This window comes from Ogataea philodendri (genome assembly GCF_020536065.1).
Source record: "Ogataea philodendri strain CBS6075 chromosome Unknown scaffold8, whole genome shotgun sequence".
Taxonomy (NCBI): domain Eukaryota; kingdom Fungi; phylum Ascomycota; class Pichiomycetes; order Pichiales; family Pichiaceae; genus Ogataea; species Ogataea philodendri.
Window position 1 is genome coordinate 260,899 of NW_025764223.1, and position 22,471 is coordinate 283,369.

Here is a 22,471-nt window from a genome sequence, read left to right on the forward strand (position 1 = left end):
ATTTGTTTTCGCGTTGTTTACAAATCAAGTGCCCTCCATTAAATCCAGTCTGTGTAAAGCTAGAAGTAAGATGGCTAACATAAGTGGCGATGCACTTTTTCGTGCGATATTGTCGTCTGATGAACAGTTGGCAACAAACCTGATTGTTGAGTTCAAAGCACGCATTAAAAGAGATTTGGTTAACCTCTCTTATGTTCCCAGGTATTTCGAAGCCTTGATTCTGGCATACAACAAACCAGTATTGGCGACTAATGCCTTTTCTACCATATGCCACTTGGTGAAGCGCGTCAGTATCCAAGATGCCAATGTATTAAAACTTGTTGACTACCAGGTTGTCCCTTTCCTCATCGACCGCCTGGATGATGACAAGATCTCTCTTAGAAACACAGCTAAAAAGGCGATGATAACGTTTTGGCAAGCGGTTCCAAACGAATTTGAAGTTTCACTGAAGACTTATGGACTACGGCATTTTGATCCTCGAATAAGGTATGAAGTTTTGAGAATGCTTTGGGAAATAGTGGATAACACTCCTGGCTTCACTTTCAAACCATTTTTACCAGAAGCTGTATGCCTGCTAGATGATAACGATTCGAAAGTCTCTAGCACTGCTTGCGAATTACTCACGTTAGTGTTCAAAGTCGTCAACCCAACCAATAGGACCGCTAAAAGCGATCTTGTCAACCACCTGTTGAAAACCAAAATATCCCGCACCCAAGCTATTCGCCTTCTGACACGTATTGACGAGGAATTTATCATTGAATATAAACGATTATCAGAACAGGCATCTTTCATAAGTGCGGGATCCACGAAGGTCACTGCGACAGGTCCACCCAATCCCAGCGTTTCCACGAAATCCGGGGCGTCAAGATTTCAGTTTGATAATACCAGCGACCAACAACAGTCCAGGTTTGCTCCATCCCAAGGATCTACTCGGCCATCAATTCAAGGTCATAGGTCAAGAACTAGTTCCTCCGGTCGTGCGCACTCTGCAACATCAACAGACTCAAGCAAAAGTGATGACGAGGATGGACGTAGTGGGGTCCATGTCGGCTTGTCTAGCATTTTAGAGAATACTCCGTTATACTCTATTGATAGCAGCATAGTCGCCATATCGTTTACCAACGAAGAACAACTTTTGGAAAAATTAGAGTCATTGACATCACCTTTTCAGGGTAAAGAGACTGAGTTCAATTGGAGTCCAAGAGAACAGGCAATTGTACAGATGAGGCAAATACTGAGAGGGAACTCGGTCTCTCAATATTGCAGTTTGCTTTCCCAATTTTTCAAGCAAGAGAAGGAGTGCATTTGCAAAGCAGTTTCTTCTTTACGAACTACACTATCAAGTAATGGTTGCCAATTATGCAAAGAGCTTGGTATCTTGTTTGGCCAGTTTCTGGATGGCACACTGGTTGACATGCTTATGAATTCGCTTATAAAACTCACTTCTGCACGCAAGTCAATTTCCCAGCAAAACGCTCATGCTGGAATTGTTGGCCTCCTGGTTCACGCCGGATACAATCCGAGAATATTGAATCAAATTGTATTAGCCACCCAAGACAAAAATGCGCAACCCAGAGTCTACTCAGGGATATGGCTTCTTATCCTCCTTCTCAAGCATAAGGAAAATAGAGTTATTGTCGATAATCCCACATTCCTCGAATCGGTTGAAAAATGCATTCAGAAGGGAGTGGCAGATCCAGCTCCCGCTGTCCGTGAGACCATGCGGGCGGCATTTTGGGGACTTAACAGTATTTTTCCTGCTATCTCTAATCGCATAATGGGACGTTTGGATGCGAACACATGCAAGGCGCTGGAGAGAGCAAACCCACGCCAAATGCAAGACAATGCCGTTTTGAAGTCCAGGCAAAAGCTGGGCCATAGGCCCTCAATGAAGGAGCTCATAATGGCCCGTCAGCGGGAATCTCATCACGTGGGGAACTCCCAACGTATTGATAGTGATCCAAAACTGTCCAAAGTTAGACTAGAACGGGATATACATGGCTATAGCTCTAATTCTGCAGCTCATTCCTCCACCAAGATGTCTTCAGCAGAGTCCAAATCCCCTGACCAAAACTTAATTGAGGAAAAGGAAAATAATGACAACGGTCAAAAAAAGGATGACACCACGGGAACATTCACATTAAATCTCCCTATTGAAAAAATAAATAGGGCATCGGATTTCTCAAATGATAGTTTATCAGATGAAGAAAGGAGACGAAATTCCATTTATGAGTCTTTATCCTCGGAAGACAAGTCTCGTCAAGCGGAGGGTCTCCGTGAATTGATCAACACGAGCGGCGAACCACTTCCAAGCAAGTTTGAAATTAATGTCAACAGATTGTCGATAGCCAGTCCTGGCATGTTCTTTATGATGTTTGAGTCAAGCGAAACATTTCGAAAGCTTTCATTATACCTGGAAGCCGAGAACTTGCTCCGTATCAGCTGCTACTACAACATTGAGACGGAGTTAACTGAGGCCAATGTCGAGGATATTATTGGTTCTCAAGACTTTGAAACTATGATATGCGCTATTTCAAATGTCATTTCCATGTGCATTGATGCTTCAAAGTGCGATGATATTAATTTGTCAATGCAGTATGTTAAGTACAGAGTCCAGTTCATGGATACCTGCTTTTTTTTTGTTGAGCACCTGTTCAAAAAGGATCTGAAATTTATTTCTTCCTCAGTTGTCAAGACGCTGATCCAAGAACTATTGAAATGTTGGGAGATAGTTCACATACAACCAGGAAAGCTTCTTTCAGCTATTGAATCGGTATACAGAAGTAACCAGTGTGAGTTCAACGATTGCTTCAATGAGAGCGAAGGAAAAATTATGAAGTTAGAGTTAAAAGGAAGACTTCCAACAGAAATAGGCAGCACATTGATTATCCCGTCTTCCCCCATTTCGGATTATATGGATATCCCCGACATGGAGGAAAATTCAAATGATGGTTTAACAATGGTTGTCGGCAAAAAGTTCGATCAAATTAAAGACGTGAAATCAGACATGACTATGATCATGCCCAAATTTCCTTTGAAAGAAAACTCACGCGCGTACGCACCCTTGGACAACCCTTTTGTGGAGAAGTCCAATCTGGCCCCAATTAACTCGTCTTCTTCAGCAATGAGTCACGTTGTATCCACCAAGTTCAAGGAAGCTCACAATAGAGTTGGCCCATTGGAAAGCTTGGGAGTATCTGAAACTGAAAACATGGACCTCGATAGAGGGCAGGTTATGTCGGATAATACACCAGATCTTGACCAATTGACGCTGGCAGAACAAGATGCTGATCCAGTAACAGGTCAAGTTGCGGACGAAGACACATTCAGATCTGCTCCACACACTAGCAACCAATTGAGCGCAATTATGGAATCGACAGATCCTCTATCTCTTCTGACTAGCTCCTCAGCAAAAGTTGAAATATACGAGGATGAAGCAGTGCCTCTTGAAGAAATTGATACGTGGTTTGGATTCGAGTCGTGTCATATGGTCGGAATAAGAGCGGATGTTGAGCAGCTTGCGATTCTAAAAGAAAGGATAACACAGCGATTCGCTTCTGTTGATGAGTTACTTCTGTTAGGCGCGATAGTGAATGACGGAATCAGTTCTATCGAAGCAGCCGAGATTTGCAATCTCACTTTGAACTTTTTGTCCGTTGAACTTCCATTGCCTCAAATTCTTGCTTCTCTCACACTTTTACGATGCTCTTATTTGAAGAGTAATTGTTGTGAAAGTCAAAGGGTATTTCAAAAGCTTTTCGAATTAAGTTCTCTTATTGGAAACCCCGACGACTCGGAAGAACTGTTTTTGGCGCTTTCAGAATTTCTTGAGTTGTTTCCGAAACTTGAATTAATCGTTGGGAAACTATACAATTTCAAGTCTTTGGGAATGGGGACACAGCTCCTTCTGTTGAACAGATTAGGAAAACTTCTGGATGTGTCAGCTTTGACTTCTGAGTCAATATTTGAGATTGATGTGGCTCTTTACAAGGCCCTACAATCTAAGCACACTGCAATTCGGAGAGCCGCCGTAATAGATTACGCATTGCTTTTGAAGCTGAAATCCCAAAACTTTGAAGACCAGTCAAATATCGAATTGGCAAATGAGCTGGTTTCGAGAAAACTGAATGACGACCAATTAAGATTGGTTGAAACCTATGTCCGGATAAACTCATAAAAGAAAAGTTGAGGTTAGACACTGATCATTTAGTCCAATCGTGAGAAAAGTATTATCGAATTATATAAAATGCATCTTATTCACTTATCATATGTACAGAATGTAATCAGTGAAAAAACCAGAGCTTTCAATAGAATGATTCTCCCTCATCCACGAACATGGGCTTGAAAGTAGATTCACTTGGACGCTTTGGATCGAGAGGCCTGTAGAGATAGAAAGCTTTCAAAGCATTAACACAGCTTCTAATTCTTGCTTCTTTTAAAGAAGAGCCCTGTCCTTCACCAAGAAGGCTATCTCCACTGAAGCACCCAACAATGAATGTTGGCGAGCTGGATTGCCGACCAGTTTCAGAAATCAATCTGATGGTTGGAAGCTCCATGTTCTTCGTCCTTAAAAGCCTTGTGATCAACTTGCCTGGCTCTTCGAATTCAAACATCGAAGAGATATCCACCTTTCTCGACAGTATATGCAAGTCAATGAATTCTTTAGCAGATGCTTCACCATCTGCGGCATAGACACCAGCAACAATCGCTCTAGCACTGTTGGCAAAGGCCGTAGACGCTGCAAGTGAGGTCTTGGACGCGTTATTGAATCTAGTGATACCATCCTCGACATCAGTGACCAACTGGTCAAACCTAAGTTTACCAAATTTGAACAGCTTCGGCTCCTTCAACAAATACTTTTCTAGGTTAGTGCTGGTGTCTGCCTCTATGCCCCACTGATTTTTAGCGACATCATGAAGCGAGAAATCGCCAATGTAAGCTTCCGTAGCAGCCTTTAAAATGGCTATAGGTAGTCTTGGATACGTGGATAAAAGGTATTCTGTCACGTAGTAAGACAGAATATTCGAACCAAAAATAGCCATCTGCTGATTGTCGGCGTATTGATTATCTTCCATTCTTGATGTAAGAGCCCTCACAAGCGTACGCTTTTCGAAATTTGGCGACAAATTCAATCTGGCGTGAAGAGCTAGAATAGATGGAATTTTCAAAGCATCCTCTTCTGTGAGGTTCAAAACGAAAGATTCTCTTTTGTAATTTCCAAAATCTGTTGCACTTTGGGGCCTCTGGATAGCACTATCACCGACACGAGTATTATTAGCTTTTTCGTATGAAAGTCTGTGTTCAGTCTTGATCTTCGGACTTTGTACCTTGCCTTGCACCGAAGAAAGTGAAATGAGCCTTCTAGAAAGCAAACAAAAGCTTTTTCTCCCGAGCGCTTTTGAAGACCATTGATACATGATGGTCAATTATCAATATATGTCTGAAAGTCAATATTTATCGTAAAAAAAATTCATGAAAATTTATGGCATAAGCGTACAGAACACGCACGAGATTTATGCCACTACGATAAATTGGTAGCTACCCTTCACCAGATGAATCTGGTCTGAACTCCGCTATTCAACAAAACCCTTTTACTGAAAATGACAAGACAAAAGCCAGATATAACCCTAACAGTGTAAGAGTCTTATGGAAATCGCACAGATAAATTATATTTTGTGGTTGACTTACCGTCTCGATAAGATAGATATTCGATTCATCAGTCAGAACAAATAGACTTTGCAGTGTGTGTTTTTAGAAGTGATCTCATGAATGACTTGAAAAGTCTCATTGTAGTCCCATACGTTTTGAAGTTTGGTGTCAAGGAAAGTGGAATCACACACAATTCCTCCAATACTCTCTGGCTCCAGAACGTTATCTTCGTGATTAATTATCTTCGCAACCCTTCCGGCCGTTGCAGCAAGAACTCTAGATTTTGATTTTTTGAGAACTGCTAAATCGTCCTGAAGCTTGTTTTTATTTATCAATTTGAGGGCACCATTTGGAATTGATTTTGTAGCTCGGAACACATCACAAGCGCGTCTTGCGGAGACAGATAATATCAAAATGAACTTCTTCTCATTGAGAATTTTCTGAAGATTTGACTGTAGGAAATCCTTCAAATGATCTAGCGTTCGTTCAATGACAAAGTTTTGTGAACTTTTCAATGACGATTTATTTATATATAAATCACTCAATTCCAAAGCCGAAAGATTCGGATTATGCTGTCTAACCTTCAATGCTAATCTATCGAAAATAATTTCAGGGGACTCTTTTGCAAGACTTCGCTTTTGTTCGATGTCGAACTCCATTTTCTGCTTTTTCTTCTGTGACAACTTGTCAGTTTTGTTTTTTCGCTTTTTGGAGCTCACTTCAATATTGACGTTCTCCTTCGTTTCTGTAAGGCATTCTTCTACATCACTACCGTGCTCTGATAATTCATGTTCAGAGTTGTTGTGGCTGTAGGCAAGCCCGTCATCTAAACCATCAGCTTGATCTGACATTCTGCGCATATAAATACAATAGACAAAATTTTTTGACAATATTTTATTTTGATTTGTGGCTAAAGTGGCTAAGTATCAAAGATTGTTGATTTTTTCCTGATATTGATCAAAACAATCAAAAAAGGTTATCACGAATTCTATTGTCGAGAGTGACATAGCCATATTGACTCAGTAGTCAATACTACCACTGATAACTCGTTTGGAGATTTGATGTACTAAACTTGCTGTATACATGACTTCTCATCCATCACCTACGAGAGATAACGCGCCTGAGGCTGATGAGTCGCTTCTCTCGCCTGCCGGACATTTTGGCGTAGAAACGAATCCTAGTGCTGATGCCGCCACAAGTTTTAGAGCATCGGGCTTGAATCCATCTAATATGCTACGTACACCTAGAAAGTATACAGGTGATTTGCATTCCGAAAGATCTCAGAACGACTTTCATCATGCACGACAGCAAACAAAAGATCGTGTCGACTCCCGCCAGTCAACGCCACGATCTTCAAGAACGCCATCAAGAAATTCATCTCGTGCAAATACTCCAAACAGGACGCCAAGGCGACCCACCACACCAATAACTCTTCAGGCCATTTCTGATGGTACTACACCTAGAAGACACCGACTTTTGCTCTCGGTTACCAAAGCGAAAAATACTAAGAATTACTCTCCGCGACGAGACTTGCAGATGCTGGGAAGACTGCTCTCATTGGAGAAGGAAGATACAAGGAAGAAGCGGAAATTGGAATCACCGCTCCAGCATACTGCGATCGAAACCTTGTACGAGAAACTTAATCCAACTGACTCAATGATTGACCTAGCAAGTCACTCTAAAGTTTTGAAAGAAAATGATTCCACAACACCTGACCGAACTCCCAGGAAGGGTAGATTATCCAGCAGACTATCTCTAGAAGCGTCTTTTAGCAATTCGAACGTCGCAATTCCCGAAGGAATTATTCGAAACAAAGGTGATTATGGTTCGGATGCAATTGATGAAGCAACCGATTTGTTTGATGACCAATTGCCTCTTCTAGACGATCTAAACACTAATTTAGATAATTTTGACCTCGATGTTCCCTATGAAGACGACGACGACGACGACGATGATGATGATGACGACAACGATGGAATTACTGCAAGTGTTGGTGATTACGAAGATTCACCAAGCTTAATTGCAGACCTCTCGTTGCTAAATTCCAAATCTTCAGCAAAAACGCAATCATTTGTTACAATGAGAAAAAGGTCCAAGAATCCTGATCCAACGTCTTTGAAGACTCCAAAAATGTCGCTGCCTATGATACGGAGCTTGGTCAGGTGGGTATTACCGGAATCTGAACATCGAAAGCTACAATCACAAGAAAGTTTGCTAAAGTTGCAACGGATAAGTGAGGACTTCTTCACTCAGGAGCTCAATGATTTGGATGCTTACATTAGACATGCCAATAGAAAAATGGTGAACTACGACGATGTCAAACTCCTTTTGCATCGTATAAGGCTAGAACCCAAATATGACGTTTTGAATTTCTCTGACAAAGCAAGTTCAATCGAAAACAATATTCTCAATTTGAGTTCAAGCATTTTCGATTTGGAGATCACTTCAGAGATTGAGAAGATGCTCTATAACGATAAAATTAGATACCAGCAACGTGCAAAAAAGAGAACATTGAGAAAAGAGATGAAGGAGATGGAAAATCACAGTGATAAATTCTCCAGCCAAATGAGCGACTTTGAAGAGGAGGAAAGAATGGAGAAGATAGAAGCGTCCTCTTTGATCCTTAATAAGCAGCTTTCACAAGAGATGGGGAATGCAAACATTAAAAGTTTTGAAGAAGAACTTGACATATACAACGATCAGGTTTTCAACTCTAGTATCTTAATTGGGATCGAGGACGTTGAAAATTCAACTGACAGTTCGATTTCCGTGCCATTAGAGGAAGAGGATCCAGAGTGATCCGCGGGGTAGGCCTGAAAGTAGTAATGAATGATTATGATGACTATATAATTCTCTAGACGACGTCAGACTGAAAGGAATTCTCATTTGTGTTTGTTGAAGCTTTTTCAGAATTATACAAGAAGCTCTAGCTCTTGGAGATAAGAATCTACGTGAAATTTTGCATTGTGTGCTTCTAGTATACATGTACCTGTCATTTCTCTATCAGTAATACGATAATATCCAATATTATTGGGAGAATTAAGACTAGAGCTGGAATGAATTGGGTGTAGCAGGGCTGCACATGGTCGGTCTAAATGGAGTCACCAGCATCCGTCAATTCTGCATGCAAAATTCTTTTCGCTGCATTTAAATATATATATATCAAATTCAGACCCAGATACAATGATTTTAAACAATCTGGAGATGTTAATCGTGAACAAAGCCAGTCAATCCCACATTATTTGAAACAAAAAAAACATGTTTGTAAAGCAAGTATGACATAATCAATCTGTCTTAATAAATCTGAATAAAAAATTGGAAAAATTCGATTTGAAAAAACCGATCAAGACTTATATTTTCAAATGATTTCCATTACCAAAACATCACATTTCTTAAGGTTCAAGGAGATACAATACAGGAGCTTGTCACTGACTGCTGAATTATCAAGAAAGCTGACGGAAAGACCATTATTTCCTGTTATTGTGGTTGGAGGTGGTCATGCAGGAGTCGAGGCAGCATCTGGTTCAGCGCGGACTGGGATAGAGACTACCCTTATTACTCCAGATGCTTCGAAAGTTGGAGTAACATCATGTAATCCAGCTTTTGGGAGGCATCGGAAAAGGTTCATTACTTAAAGAAATCGATGCTCTTGATGGAGTTGCCCCTTCCATTGTCGATAAGGCTGGAATTCAATTCAAAATTTTAAACCGTTCGAGGGGAGCGGCCGTGTGGGGACATAGGGCGCAAATTGATCGCAAATTGTATTTGAATGAAATGCAAAACCATTTGAAGACTTACCCAAATTTGAATATTTTAGAAGCAAGGGTGGATGATCTAATTATTGACGAGTCAAGCTCGAACGAGGAGGGACAAAAATTTAGAAGGGGAAAGATATGTGGAGTTGTACTTTCGGATGGCGAACTTCTCCGTTGTAATAAAGTTGTTATTACGACAGGAACATTCTTGAGCGCAGAAATACATTTGGGTCTTGAAGTGTGGCCTGCCGGAAGAATAGGGGAGGATGCATCCTTTGGTTTGAGTAAAACCTTTCAGGGTTTGGGCTTCAAATTAGGAAGACTAAAGACCGGAACTCCACCTAGAATTAGTTCAAAGACAATCGATTATTCTAAGGTGTTCCCCGAACCGGGCGACGATCCTCCTGAACCAATGAGTTTCTTGAACGAAAAGCCAAAGATTGAAGAACAGTTGTTGTGCTACTCTACTTATACTACCCCTGAAATGCATAGCCTGATTCTCTCAAATCTCGATAAAAGCATACATATAAGGGAGACTATTAAAGGTCCAAGATATTGCCCATCGATAGAATCGAAGCTTATTAGGTTTTCTGATAAGCCGAAACACCGCATCTGGCTTGAGCCTGAAGGCTTGGATACAGATGTGGTTTACCCCAACGGAATATCTTGTACCATGCCAGCAGACATTCAAGATAAAATGTTGAAGAATATCATCGGACTAGAAAATGTGAAGATGCTTCAACCTGGGTATGGGGTAGAATATGACTACATTGATCCAAGAGAGCTTAGGAAATCATTGGAGACGAAAGCAGTGGAGGGGTTGTATTTGGCAGGTCAGATCAATGGCACAACAGGCTATGAAGAAGCTGCAGCACAAGGAATAGTTGCTGGAATAAATGCAGGACTTACAGAACAAAAGAAGCCGCAATTGATTCTCGACAGATCCGATGGCTATATTGGTATTCTTATTGATGACCTGATTACAAAGGGTGTCGAGGAGCCTTATCGGATGTTCACGTCCAGATCCGAATTCAGAATTAGTGTTCGCGCAGACAATGCTGATCTGAGATTAACAGAAAAGGGTTACAATTTGGGCTGTGTCACAGAGAAGAGATGGAATGCGTTCAGCAAAGACAAGCTGATTTACGAAAGCAGCATTGCATTTTTGAAAGACTTCAAACTAACATCACAAGATTGGAATCGTGCTGTCGAAACTTTAAAAATCAGGATGGATTCTAGTTACAAATCTGCATTTGATTTACTCCGCTATGACAACATTTCTTTGGAAACGCTTCTTCCAGTGCTGAAGAATCCAGAGCTTGACAGACTGCCAAGAAATCTCAAGCAAAAAATCGATGTGTTTGGAAGCTATCAAGGCTACTTAGGGAGAGAAATGGCTCAAATCAGAGCTTTCAAAAGTGACGAAAACTTGCTTCTTCCTCCAAACTTCGACTATTCTGAAGTTCCAGCTCTTTCAATGGAGGCAAGAACCATTTTGAACGAAACCTCACCGGAAACAATAGGTCAAGCACGAAGAATTCAAGGTATCACTCCGGCAGCAATTTTTGAGCTATACCGTCTAATCAAAAGGGTTTAGCTATAAAGTTTGTGTAATAGTATTCAGATTAAACCGATAAAAAGATTGTTATCATGTAGCAGGATTTCTGTTGGCTTAGGAAACTGGCGATTTCGGAATTTTTATGTATCTTCTACACGACAATCAAGTCTAGTTATTCAAAGAACGAGTTGTGGTAGCCTAACCTAGACCATTATAATCAAAAGCAAATTACCCGGCGCAGTATATTTTAATTTTTTCGACCCGACGATATTCTATTTTCTAATGTCCGATAATAAAGCAGCTGCTGTCAACACCTCGATGTCTGCGGCGATGTCATCCGAATTCACACAACCCGACCAACAACAAGCTCAACAAGTAGGATTAATTTATCGAAACCACCAACAACCCCTTCCCGGAGACTACTTAGATGGTGCCGACTACCATTCCACTTCAACCGATCAATCTCCACTACCCACTACACCATCACCACCGGCCCAAATTCGTTCCAATACATCTATAACGCAACAGCAACCTGACCAACCATACTACGTGAATGCAAAACAATACCATCGTATACTCAAGAGGAGGATAGCGAGAGCAAAGCTTGAAGAGAATCTGAAGATTCAACGCGGTCGCAAACCCTATTTACACGAATCCAGACATAAGCATGCTATGAGAAGACCAAGAGGACAAGGAGGACGATTTTTAACCGCTGCCGAAATTGCTGAAAAGGAACGATTGGAAAAGGTTGAAGACATGCAAAAAGATAATGAAAGTGAAGAACAATATCCCGAGCAACCGGCAGAGGATGATAAATAACGAAGTACGATAGAGGTGTGTATATTACAAAACAACAGTGTTTTCATGTAAAGATAAACGTGTCAAATCAGGAAATACCCAATGATCTGACAAGCTCTTGATCCGGTTGATCTAAAGTGACCAAAACAGCTTGAATATTTGGGAACGAAGTCAACTTGGTGCGGAGATAAGTTGATATCATTTCCTTTGAGCTGATCTCCTTCACAGGATCAAATGGTCTTTGCTGAATGATGTTTAATTGATTGAAACTGGACCCAAATGAAAGCTCATCATTTTCAAGTTCAAGTAGCAGCTCCACATTCTCATTAAAGTTTTTGTAGTTTTTGATGCTGTCAGATGATGAAATCCTAAGAAGCTTAGACAGGACAAGCTTAAAGTTCTCCAGCCCCAATACTTGTGATTGCTCGGTGATAAGGTTGACCAGCCCAACAATTAAAATCTTTTTATCAAGCAAGTTGTTGAATGATTCAATGGTTGGCGTGATAACACTAGTCAGAATCTGTTGGAAAATACCCACTTGAACATTCTCTATGAACTGGATGACAAAAGACGAGTTCAGTGGATTTTTCTTGAATGCTGGGTCATTTGAGGTAGGTAATGCAGCGATAGAACTTAAAAAGACAATAAATCTTTTGACAAACTTCTCTGTCCGAGAAGTTTGAAGACGAGAAAGCAATATCATTGCAATCTCTTTCATAAACGGATTGAGATAAGAGATATCGATGTTGAGTAAGATTGCCTCCAAAAAGTCAAATCCTAAATGATCGTTCAGTTTTGAAGAAATAAGTTTCTGGAACACACCCAATATAGGCGTCAGAGAAGAGGTAGATGTGAAAACAGTTGGCTGCGCCTTGATAATTGCAGACAAAAGTCTCTCAATTGCGGGAACATTTGCCCTAAACTCCCAGACTGCCGGCGAACAAAGAGGCTTGATGAGCTGCTCGTACTCAACTGGAATCTTCTCTGTGTGTGGAAAGTTTTCAAGACAGTATGCTAGAATTTGAAATGAGTATGGAATGAATTCCTGAATATCTTGACTCAAAACAGATAGAAGACAGGGCTTGATCAATTCGAAAATACTCGTGATTTGACTGTTGTTGAACTTGATTATGACGCAAATAGACTCAAAAGTGTAATGCGAAAACTTTGGATTTGAAGGATTTTTCCCAATGATATCGACAATCTTCATCAACTGCTGCAGTAGCTGTGGTGCAACAGTACCCAAAGAATCTTCTGCAGTTAGCAAAATTCTCATGGCACACTTCATCAAGAACTCGTTCTCTGCAAGCTTTTCTGGGGAATCGCCCTTGCTAAACATTAGTCTGAACAGATTCATCAAAAGATCTTCAAAAACTGCCGAAGGGATGTCTGATTTGCCAAATAATAATTGCTGATGGCTAGCAGGATTTCTCAACGATAGAATCTTCTCAATGGTGATGGCGGCATATGTATAAACAACATAGTTGCTATCTTGGAAATGAGATGAAAGCAAAGGGAAAGCCTCAATCAATTGTTGTTTTGTCAATTGGTTTCTGAATGTGAAGATGTATTTTATAGCATCGACCTTCAAAATTGGGTGTGAAACCTGATTGACCAGATCCTGAGCCACAAACTCGGAAAAGAAGTTGACAACATCAACAAGCAAGTTGGTAGATGTAATTCCGGCATTAGTAATAGATCCCTTTGCAGCGATCGAACTGAACAAACAGATGGCCAGGTCTTTCGATTTCCAATGAGAAGAGTCTGACTGGAAGTCGGAAAGATAATGATTGACATAAGTCATTACAACCTTGGTAACCTCTTGCTCTTCATTTTCCTTCAAAGCTCTCAAGAAATCGGTGGCTGCCCTTCTTCTTGTATCAGAGTCTGATCCTTCAAGATCCCTTCTTGTATATTCAATTGGATCATCTTCAAACAACTCTTCGTCTGACTCTCTTAATAGAACGTTTGGAAGAATTATCTTTTCACTTATCTCCTTAAGCGCGCCTTCAGACTTCAAAGCGCTGTTGTATGCTTCAAGAGATGCAATAATGGTCATAAATTGGAGCGATTTCGAAGCCAAGATATCATACTTTGGCTGGGGACCAATGGAACTGAGCAAATCCCAAATAGTTTTGATGAACTCAGTAATCAAACTACCCAATTCTTCTTGGTATCTCGTAGTGTACAGTTGAATCAACTCGCAACAACTAGTTTTGACCAATGTGAGAATATCAATTTCATCATCCTCGTCCGAATCTTGAAGTAGTGGGTTGGAATATTTCAAGTACTTGTGAATAACGGCCATCCCTTCCTGCAAATGGTCTTCAAAGAATTCTGGGATGTCCTGACAGTTCAAGTCATAGTAGATCTTCACCAATAGAAGCAAATTTTCAAATAATAGAGCCAGATTGTCTTTGTTGTTGACGTTCTCTTCAATCAAATGATCCACCATCTTCAAAATTTCAAGAAATGGTTGTGCAAATTTCGATAGTACAAGGTTGATTTCAGAGTACAGTTCGTTGGATCCAAATAACGGTCTCCATCTCTTGAAGATTGAGTGTGCCACTTTCAAAACACCTTTGTTGGTGTGCATATTATCTGGGCTAAGTTTACCAACAAGTTCGTCAATCAAATCAGGCCAAAGCTCGGGAAATTCAGATTCGGCGATGAGAGACACGGCTTCTCCTATTTGAACTTGTAGCGAATCCGGTAACTGAATCATCAATGCAACGATTTGCGTCTTCACAATTTGGACGTCGTCTGTATGTAATCGATAGACACCATTTTCGTCAATCCATTTCCGTTTGATCAGGTTTTTGAAATAAAGTGACCCAGCCAATCTCACTGGAATGCTCAGATCACTAGTTGCGACCACATGCAAAAGGGTTGAGGGAAAACCTTGTTGCCCTTCGACTGCTCGTAAGCTTTCTTCTGCAATCTTTGCAGTAGAAGGAGCCAACGATTTCTCTAGCAGTTGAGACACAGTTGCAATATCCGCCATGAAAAAGACTTACTCGTAATTTGAAAACAATTATTCCGATTTTTTCTCGCGGTGATCATCGCACACCACAAAATTTCTATATAGTAATCGATTAACTGAAAAATTTGGCAAACCGTTGCCTTTCGGTTTGCTTTTGATCTTCGACCAACTTCTTGACAGAAGCCATTTCTGACTTGACTGTCTGATCATCAGGATTGATCAGACTAGCCTTTTGGAGGAACTCTAACGAAACCTCGAAATTTTTGAGGCCATGATAAGCTTTTCCAAGCCTGTAAAGGGTTTTTGATGTTTGTGTCCGTGTCAACGTAACATCACTGTCCATTTCGAGCAAGTATCCGCAGTAATCTATAGTGCCCTGGTAATTTTTGAGGTTTAGTTCAATCAAAGCAAGGTTCAAATACAAGGTTTTCTTCAGGTCTAAGAACTTCTTGTAATATTCTGGGTTTGAATCTTGATCTGGTATAAGTTCGTTGCAATATCTCAATGCCTTCTTGTATTTTAGTCGTGAATCATCCAGCCTGGATGCTTTGAATAAAAGTGTTGCCGATTCCTTGATTGTGGTTGCAGCTTGTAAAGTCTTTTTAGGATCTTCCAAATCCAATTCGTTTTCGTCGTTATCATCTGGATACTCTTCGTAAATATCTCCACCGATTCTATCTGTACAAGCGTTGTAGCAGAATAGGTAATCTCCTTCTTTCCATTCACCACAATCATAAATCAACGCAATGTTATCTGCCGCAGGTATCCATGCTTGAGGATCACTATTCTTGCTGCTAATGACTGGAGTTTTCTCAAGCTCCCGAATTATGGACTTGCCATGAATTATCTTGCCAAAAACGGAGTGCTTCCCACTCAAATGAGGGGATGGCGTGGTGCTAATAAAAAATTGAGAGCCATTAGTGTCCTTTGTACCTTGATTGGCCATGCAAAGCAGAAAAGCTTTGTCAATGGCCACCTTGTTTTCATCTTCGAAGTACTCAGACAAAAAAGAAGACTTACCTCCTTTCCCTAAATCAGGTGGAGGGTAGTTTTTTATGTCTATTATCTTGTGGTCTGTATCTCCAGCTTGGATCATAAAGTTTCGAATAACTCTATGAAAACAGGTGTTGTTGTAACTCTTGGATCTACAAAGATCCAAAAAATTCTTGCACGATTTAGGAGCCAAATCTGTAGAGAGCTCAGCAACAACTCTCCCCAAATCCTTGTTTCCTACGCGGATGTCTAAATAAGCGAATAGTCCCATTGTCTTTGGAGATCGGAGAAAATTATATACATATAATAAGTAGACACTACCAGAAAAATTATCTACTTCATAACTTATGTAATCGAACATTCAATTACCTAATACTCCATCAGCGCGATGTTTTTACTACCGCCGCCCTGATTCTACTCTCAAGGTTGAGGTCCTCGTTGATATTACATCTCCGAAGAAGTGCTTGCATATAGTAAGAAGAAGGAGTAAACATTCCAGGGTCAGCACTAATATATGGACGATGGTTAAGGTGACCCGTGAATTTGATAAGTTCTATAAGGAAGTCCGAATCAGCGTAGCAGGAGAAATAGCGGGTGGTTTTGGTGTCGACATGCTATGTGGTTTGTGCAGATAAAGGACGAGTGGGGCTGATTGAAGTAAACTGCGTAACTTGTCCTGATAGGTTAGGCACTTCATGATATGAGCATATCATAGAGTGAAGTAAGGTAAGTGAATGTCTTTAGCTCTGTCAAGTGAGAATTGACAGATCATAAGATTGAGAGAACGATTTTTTGGAGTGGAGTACTGCAGGTAAGCATTGTGGTCCGGTTGGTTCAGGGATATTAGTCGTCGAATCTTGTGAAGCAGGGTTGCTATTGGGGAACTCAGAATCAGTTTTTGGTGGTTTAACTGCTGGATGAAGCACAGAAGCAGTGCGAGAGACAGTTTAGAGACTCTTCGCATCATCAGTCAGTTTGATTAGTTCATCCCCTAAAGCAGCGCATATTGAGCTGAACGTATCCTCTCAGCTAGGGTATTTTATTTCGAGAGTGATCAATCTGTGTAAAAGCATAGCAGGTATGGTGCCAGCATATGGCGTTCCTGGTTTTTCGTCTGTCCACTGAAAGAAAGATCCAGATAAACTGGGGCACAGTGACTGAGAGTGAGATGCGGGATCATCAGCCCCAAATAAAAATTGCTTGAATTCATATGGTAGCTGATGCTTTTTGTGTGAGTAGGAGGCAATAATCATATTGGTGAGTTAGGATAGCTTAAGCAATCAATTGGTCGGGATAAGAATTCCTTTGAGTGCATGCTTGGGTTTTGGGAAGTCCTGCGTGAAGGCATATCTGTTGGTTCGTCTCCACAAAACCCTCATTGGGTGTTTAAATCAGACTATCAGGAAAAAGGTCTGTTTCGGATTTTATGAAAGGTCAATACATCGATTCTCTAATATAGCTGCAGGTGATGCGCATAGCAGAGCAACGAATAGGGCCACCCCAGCAATATGTGTATATGTGGAATGTCGTTCCAGACATAATTACCTCTAGTAAGTGCTATACCGTAGAAGTAACTAACTAAGTCTTAGAGCTTATTTAACCGTAAATACTGCTACTATTGCTTTTCTTGCCTGCCGCCAGCTTTTCAATAATGCCATACTAAGTGTTGTTGGGTTTCTCGCCGAAGAGCTTTGGTATCAGTGATTATTGCAGCCCGGGAGATAACATGAGCTATCTATCTCACGTAAACTAAATACGCAGTGCTCATAACTTTTTTTTATCCAGGCGTAGGTTGATTTACAAAATAACAATCTGTCACTAGATTAACCGAGATTGAATAGACCCCGATTGACAGGACAACAAACCACCGTGTCTTTTGGAACTATTGAATTTTGGAAGTTTTCAGGTCTTTGAATCAGGTGTTACCTATCGGATACCAAATCGTAAAGCCAAAACAATTTCAGACCGAACCTCACATCCATTAGATCAAGACCATGAACTCTGTCCGATTATCGACAATTGATCCACTCTCGTTCGCAATAGGAGAATGTACATTCATTTCTTCTGTGATGAGAAAGTCATCAAAGTCCTCGGTCACTGGTCCACTATCTGCACTCCTTGGAAGTCAATTTACAAAAGAAAACTCACCATATGTGGACGAAGACAACGGTACCCGTCTTTCAACCTTTTTGAGATCAGGAACTAAAGTGAAAGATGACGACCATTTTTTAAGCGGTTTCATTGAGCTGAGATCCATACTCAGTGAATTGAAATCAATTGACGATATTGACGTGTTAACTCTACTCCAACCATTTCTACTGGTCATCAGATCACCAAGCACTTCTGGTTACATAACTGACGTAGCCGTGACCTCCCTGTCCAAGTTTATCAAATACGGAATTGTCAACGAGGGTTGTACAAACATACTACAATGCTTAGGCCAAATTGTTTCTGCTTTATCTCGTTGTCGTTTCGAAGGGACAGATCAAACACAAGACGACATTCTTCTGATCAAAATAATACAACTGCTGGAAGTGATTGTGTCATCCAAGCTGGGAGATTTGCTGACAGATGACTCGATGTATGAAACCGTGTCAACTTGCTTCTCTTTGGCAATCAACACAAGAAGAAGGGAGATTTTGAGAAGCGCGGCAGAAACATCGCTGATTGGAATCACCGAGAAAATATTCAGCAAATTGAGACACATTCCTGTTGATGAAGGAGTAGACCACAATGTGAAAACACTGGAGGTGGAACTCACAGCCACGACCGAAAGTGGCGGGCTCCCAACTGATACTATAGGGGGGACCGATTACGAAGACGACGTTAACCATGAAAGCAAGGGCGAAAGCGATTTATCCAATTCTCCGGAAAATCGTGACGAGTCTCCTAGTACTCCAGAAGCAAAGGAAGACGATGTCAGCGTTCATGTGGAAGAGCAGGTGGAAGAGGCACAAGAAGTGGCCGGGACCAACGTTTCTTCTTTATCAGAAGATGAGCAAGTTCCGTTTGGTCTTCCATGCATGAAGGAGTATATGAATCATACAATTGATATTCTTTCCCCGGAAAATCAGTTCAGATTCACTGAAAGCTCGCGGATTCTTGCACTAAACATACTGAACACAATCATCGAAGTGTCGGGTGGAATAATTGCTAAACACTCTGCACTTCTTCAATTAATTTCTGACAAAACGTGCCACCATCTGGTCCAATTGATACAGACCGCTGATTCGCCGTACTTGCTCACTTTGGCAATGAAACTGTTTCTGAATCTTACCCTGAACATGAATGAACACCTGAAGATCCAGATTGAATTGCTTTTGACCACAATTTTTCAGGACATTGTTGCGAATCAGGACATGCTTCTGAAGGATTTGGAAAAAAATCAAGAGAGGGTGTTCAAGATGGGAGAAAAAGGCTCCTTTGAAGTTGAACAACTGAGCGAAAAAGAAGTCGAAGAACTGGGTGGTGAATTCCAAACTGGGAAATTCCCAATTATCAAGGAAATTCTTGTTGAGACCCTCAGTGTTCTTTGGATCCGCTCTCCTCTGTTTTTCAACTCTCTTTTCAAGTCATACGACTGTGATTTTGATAGATCAGATATTGCAGAGATGACACTTCGGCTTCTCTGTCGTCTATCTTCATCTGAAGTTACGCTTTTTACCACAGGTAATGTTCCTTCAATCTGTATGGAGGGTGTTTTGAGCTTTGTCGATGGGGTTCATGACCGAGTCAAAGAAGCAAGCAAACTGAACATTGAATTTAGTGGTCTTTCTCCGAATCAACTAGTCCTGCAACAGATAAAGAAGTCGGACTTCATCGAGTGCACAAAGAAATGGAACGAAAAACCTCAATCCGGTTTAGATTTATTACAAGAAAAAGGCTTTATCAAAGATATCAGTGATGTCTCTGAAGTGGCCAGATTTCTGTTTGAGAAATCTGGTCGGATCGACAAGAAGAAGCTTGGAGAATTACTTGCTAAGCCTTCTAATAAGGAGCTTTTGAAGGAGTTTATTGATCTGTTGGATTTCAAAAACTTGAGACCAGACGAAGCACTTAGAATGCTTCTGAATAATTTTAGATTACCAGGAGAAGCACAACAAATTGAAAGAATTGTCGAAGTATTCAACCACAGATATATATCATGCCAGGATGCAGACTCCGTTGCAGAGAACGGTGAAGAAGATGAAGATCAAAAGGTCACACCAGACCAGGACTCGCTATTTGTGTTATCCTTTTCTATCATTATGTTAAACACCGATCTGCACAACCCCAATGTTAAGAAACCAATGACTTTGGAAGACTATCAAAGAAACCTCAGAGGATGCTACAAAGGAAAGGATTTCCCTCAATGGTACACCGAGAAAATTTACCATTCTATTAGGGAAAAGGAAATCATTATGCCAGAGGAACATAGAGGAACATCTAAGTGGTTTGAAACTGTCTGGCATTCTCTAATTGCAGAGCAATCTAGCAAGCTGCTCAGCGAAGAAGTTTCTTCCCTCGCTTATGAAAAATTGGAAGACTCGCTGCAGTTTGATCAGGTCTTGTTCGAAAAGATTTCAAAAGATGTTATCAGTACACTGGTCATGATGTTTGATGATGCCACACACGATAGCGTCGTTACGAGGATGATTTCAAGTGTCGAGAAGTGTGCATCCATCGCGTCGTACTTCGGTATGAATGAGCTGGTGGATGAAATTATTGAGATTGTTGCTCATTTGACAACTCTAACTGGAGTTAAAGAATCTGAATTTGCGCTGGACTCCAGAGAAGCTCTTCCAATCACAGAATTAAAATTAGAGAAGGAAAATGAGACTATCACAGTCAGTTATCTTTCTGTTTCCTTTGGAAGAGATTTTAGAGCTCAATTGAGCACCTTGGTTCTATTTAGAATCGTGCGCAAATCTAACTACCGGGTTTCAAAGCACTGGGTTCCCTTGGTTAAAATCATTTTGACTTTGTTCGAAAATGGACTTATTGAACCCGACCTTTTTCCAGAGTTCCAGAAGCGGATTGGCTTGGACGGACTGGAAAAGCCAAAACCACAATACCAGTTCAGTCGCACAAAGGCCCTCAAAGACAATGGAATATTCTCTACTTTCTCATCTTATCTTAAAGGTCTGTCTGACGACACTCCTGAGCCTACTGACGAGGAAATTGAGTGCACCTTATCAACTATGGAATGCATCAAGTCCAGCAGTATCAACTCTTTATTCCGGAATGTGAGCAAGACAGATTCAGAGAACCTTAACCAGTTCGTTTCCATACTTTTGGAGTCTATCCCAAGTAAGGAAGATGCTGATCCACGAGTTTACCTCAATGAAATCCTCTTCATTTTGGAGATATGTGTTTGCTACTTGTTGCTTACTGGAGAACAGGAGCTCGTTATTAAGACACTTACTCTTTGCGATAAAGTGTTTAGTCCTGCTGAAGATTTTAAGATGAGCTGTCTAGTCAGGGTTAACGCCTATAAGCTTCTATTGTTGCACAATGGCAATAAATCTAACGCCGACTTGCTGAATTCCACAATCGAGAAGTTCTTGACTCTGGCCGAGAAAAATAGAGAAGCACTGATGAAATATGGCTCAGTCATTCTACATCCGTTACAAATGTTAGTCTTGGTGAAAGGAACATGGTGCCAGATAATTCTGTCGCAAAACTCAAAGTATTGGTCACTGATCAGGATCTTTGCAGCCTCGCCGAAGAACACAGAGATTGTTTACCAATTTATGCGGAGTCTGATCGAAACCTTACCTGAAATCATCACCTACCAGAACTACATGGACGTTTTGGGTCTGTTGGATGAAATATCTGCCGTGGGAGCATATGGAGCCCAGTGGGAGCAAGAGTATGATAAATTGATTGCCAGTGGTCACAAGGTGGAGAAAAACAAAAATCCGTTCCAAGACTTGGTTGCTACAGCCAGCAAGTCTATAAGTTTGACTTTGAGCTTGTCGAAAATTGTTGAATCTGAACAATTCAAAGAAACGATTCCAAATAACAGCGAAACTCCATCTAGTTGGTATCCACTTATTGAAGCTATTGCGCATCAATGCTACAATCCATGCCGTGAGTTGAGATCTCACGCACTAAAAACTCTCACGACTTTGCTAGTTTCGTCTGATCTTCCGCTTGACTCGCTTTCTCCAGAACTTGTTTTAGATGCAGGATGTATCAGACTATTGCTCGAGCTGTTGAAGCCTGAGGTGGAGAGCACAGATGTGAATGGAATGGTTAAAACCCAACACGATGTTTTGAATTTGGCCTGTAAGGTGATTCTGATCTACAAGTTCAACGATGTCACCAGTACAGTGGGCAAGCTTCTGACTCTTTCGTCTAAATTCTTGGCCAGAAATCGCCACCGTGAGAACTTCAAGGATGAGGCTCTTGAATTCCTGAAGAACATGTTACTTGTGAAAAGGACAGAACTCAAATTTGATGAGTTGAACAAACTCAAGCTTGAGCCGGTACTCAAACAATTACTAAAAGATGTTGAAGCAGGAGATGATGTCAAAGAAAATTTGGACGACCAGAAAAAAGAGGTTGAAGAAAAAAAGGAGGATCACAAAGAATCCGAACCCGTCGCCCGGTCGGATGATGCCAAGAACACATCGGTGGATGAAGTTGATTAAATTATCAGATTTCCCTATTAATTTCAAGGCGGTGTAGAAAAATAATTTTATTCCAAGTAATCAATCCCAAATCGATACAAACCCACCTTCAACGATACGT

At 40.9% G+C, this 22,471-nt stretch overlaps 9 protein-coding genes across 9 annotated transcripts; 5 read left to right on the top strand and 4 right to left on the bottom strand.

Annotated features, from left to right (window-relative positions):
• Positions 1–70: 70 nt before the first annotated feature.
• On the top strand, positions 71–4,177 carry OGAPHI_007072 (uncharacterized protein; the record flags this gene model as incomplete). The annotated part of the gene is made up of 1 exon (XM_046208428.1): positions 71–4,177. The coding sequence occupies one exon, from the start codon at positions 71–73 to the stop codon at positions 4,175–4,177; it is 4,107 nt and encodes a 1,368-aa protein (XP_046058189.1).
• A 127-nt stretch (positions 4,178–4,304) lies between these two features.
• OGAPHI_007073 (uncharacterized protein) lies at positions 4,305–5,417 on the bottom strand (the record flags this gene model as incomplete). The annotated part of the gene is made up of 1 exon (XM_046208429.1): positions 4,305–5,417. The coding sequence occupies one exon, from the start codon at positions 5,415–5,417 to the stop codon at positions 4,305–4,307; it is 1,113 nt and encodes a 370-aa protein (XP_046058190.1).
• A 303-nt stretch (positions 5,418–5,720) lies between these two features.
• Positions 5,721–6,509, bottom strand: OGAPHI_007074 (uncharacterized protein; the record flags this gene model as incomplete). The annotated part of the gene is made up of 1 exon (XM_046208430.1): positions 5,721–6,509. The coding sequence occupies one exon, from the start codon at positions 6,507–6,509 to the stop codon at positions 5,721–5,723; it is 789 nt and encodes a 262-aa protein (XP_046058191.1).
• A 223-nt stretch (positions 6,510–6,732) lies between these two features.
• Positions 6,733–8,448, top strand: OGAPHI_007075 (uncharacterized protein; the record flags this gene model as incomplete). The annotated part of the gene is made up of 1 exon (XM_046208431.1): positions 6,733–8,448. One exon carries the CDS (start codon positions 6,733–6,735, stop codon positions 8,446–8,448), a length of 1,716 nt encoding a protein of 571 aa, XP_046058192.1.
• A 563-nt stretch (positions 8,449–9,011) lies between these two features.
• Positions 9,012–11,001, top strand: OGAPHI_007076 (uncharacterized protein; the record flags this gene model as incomplete). The annotated part of the gene is made up of 2 exons (XM_046208432.1): positions 9,012–9,240; positions 9,308–11,001. The coding sequence occupies 2 exons, from the start codon at positions 9,012–9,014 to the stop codon at positions 10,999–11,001; spliced, it is 1,923 nt and encodes a 640-aa protein (XP_046058193.1).
• Positions 11,002–11,244: 243 nt separating this feature from the next.
• On the top strand, positions 11,245–11,781 carry OGAPHI_007077 (uncharacterized protein; the record flags this gene model as incomplete). Its single annotated transcript, XM_046208433.1, has 1 exon — positions 11,245–11,781. The coding sequence occupies one exon, from the start codon at positions 11,245–11,247 to the stop codon at positions 11,779–11,781; it is 537 nt and encodes a 178-aa protein (XP_046058194.1).
• Positions 11,782–11,848: 67 nt separating this feature from the next.
• On the bottom strand, positions 11,849–14,764 carry OGAPHI_007078 (uncharacterized protein; the record flags this gene model as incomplete). The annotated part of the gene is made up of 1 exon (XM_046208434.1): positions 11,849–14,764. One exon carries the CDS (start codon positions 14,762–14,764, stop codon positions 11,849–11,851), a length of 2,916 nt encoding a protein of 971 aa, XP_046058195.1.
• Positions 14,765–14,855: 91 nt separating this feature from the next.
• On the bottom strand, positions 14,856–16,007 carry OGAPHI_007079 (uncharacterized protein; the record flags this gene model as incomplete). Its single annotated transcript, XM_046208435.1, has 1 exon — positions 14,856–16,007. One exon carries the CDS (start codon positions 16,005–16,007, stop codon positions 14,856–14,858), a length of 1,152 nt encoding a protein of 383 aa, XP_046058196.1.
• Positions 16,008–17,730: 1,723 nt separating this feature from the next.
• Positions 17,731–22,371, top strand: OGAPHI_007080 (uncharacterized protein; the record flags this gene model as incomplete). The annotated part of the gene is made up of 1 exon (XM_046208436.1): positions 17,731–22,371. One exon carries the CDS (start codon positions 17,731–17,733, stop codon positions 22,369–22,371), a length of 4,641 nt encoding a protein of 1,546 aa, XP_046058197.1.
• Between the last annotated feature and the right edge of the window lie 100 nt (positions 22,372–22,471).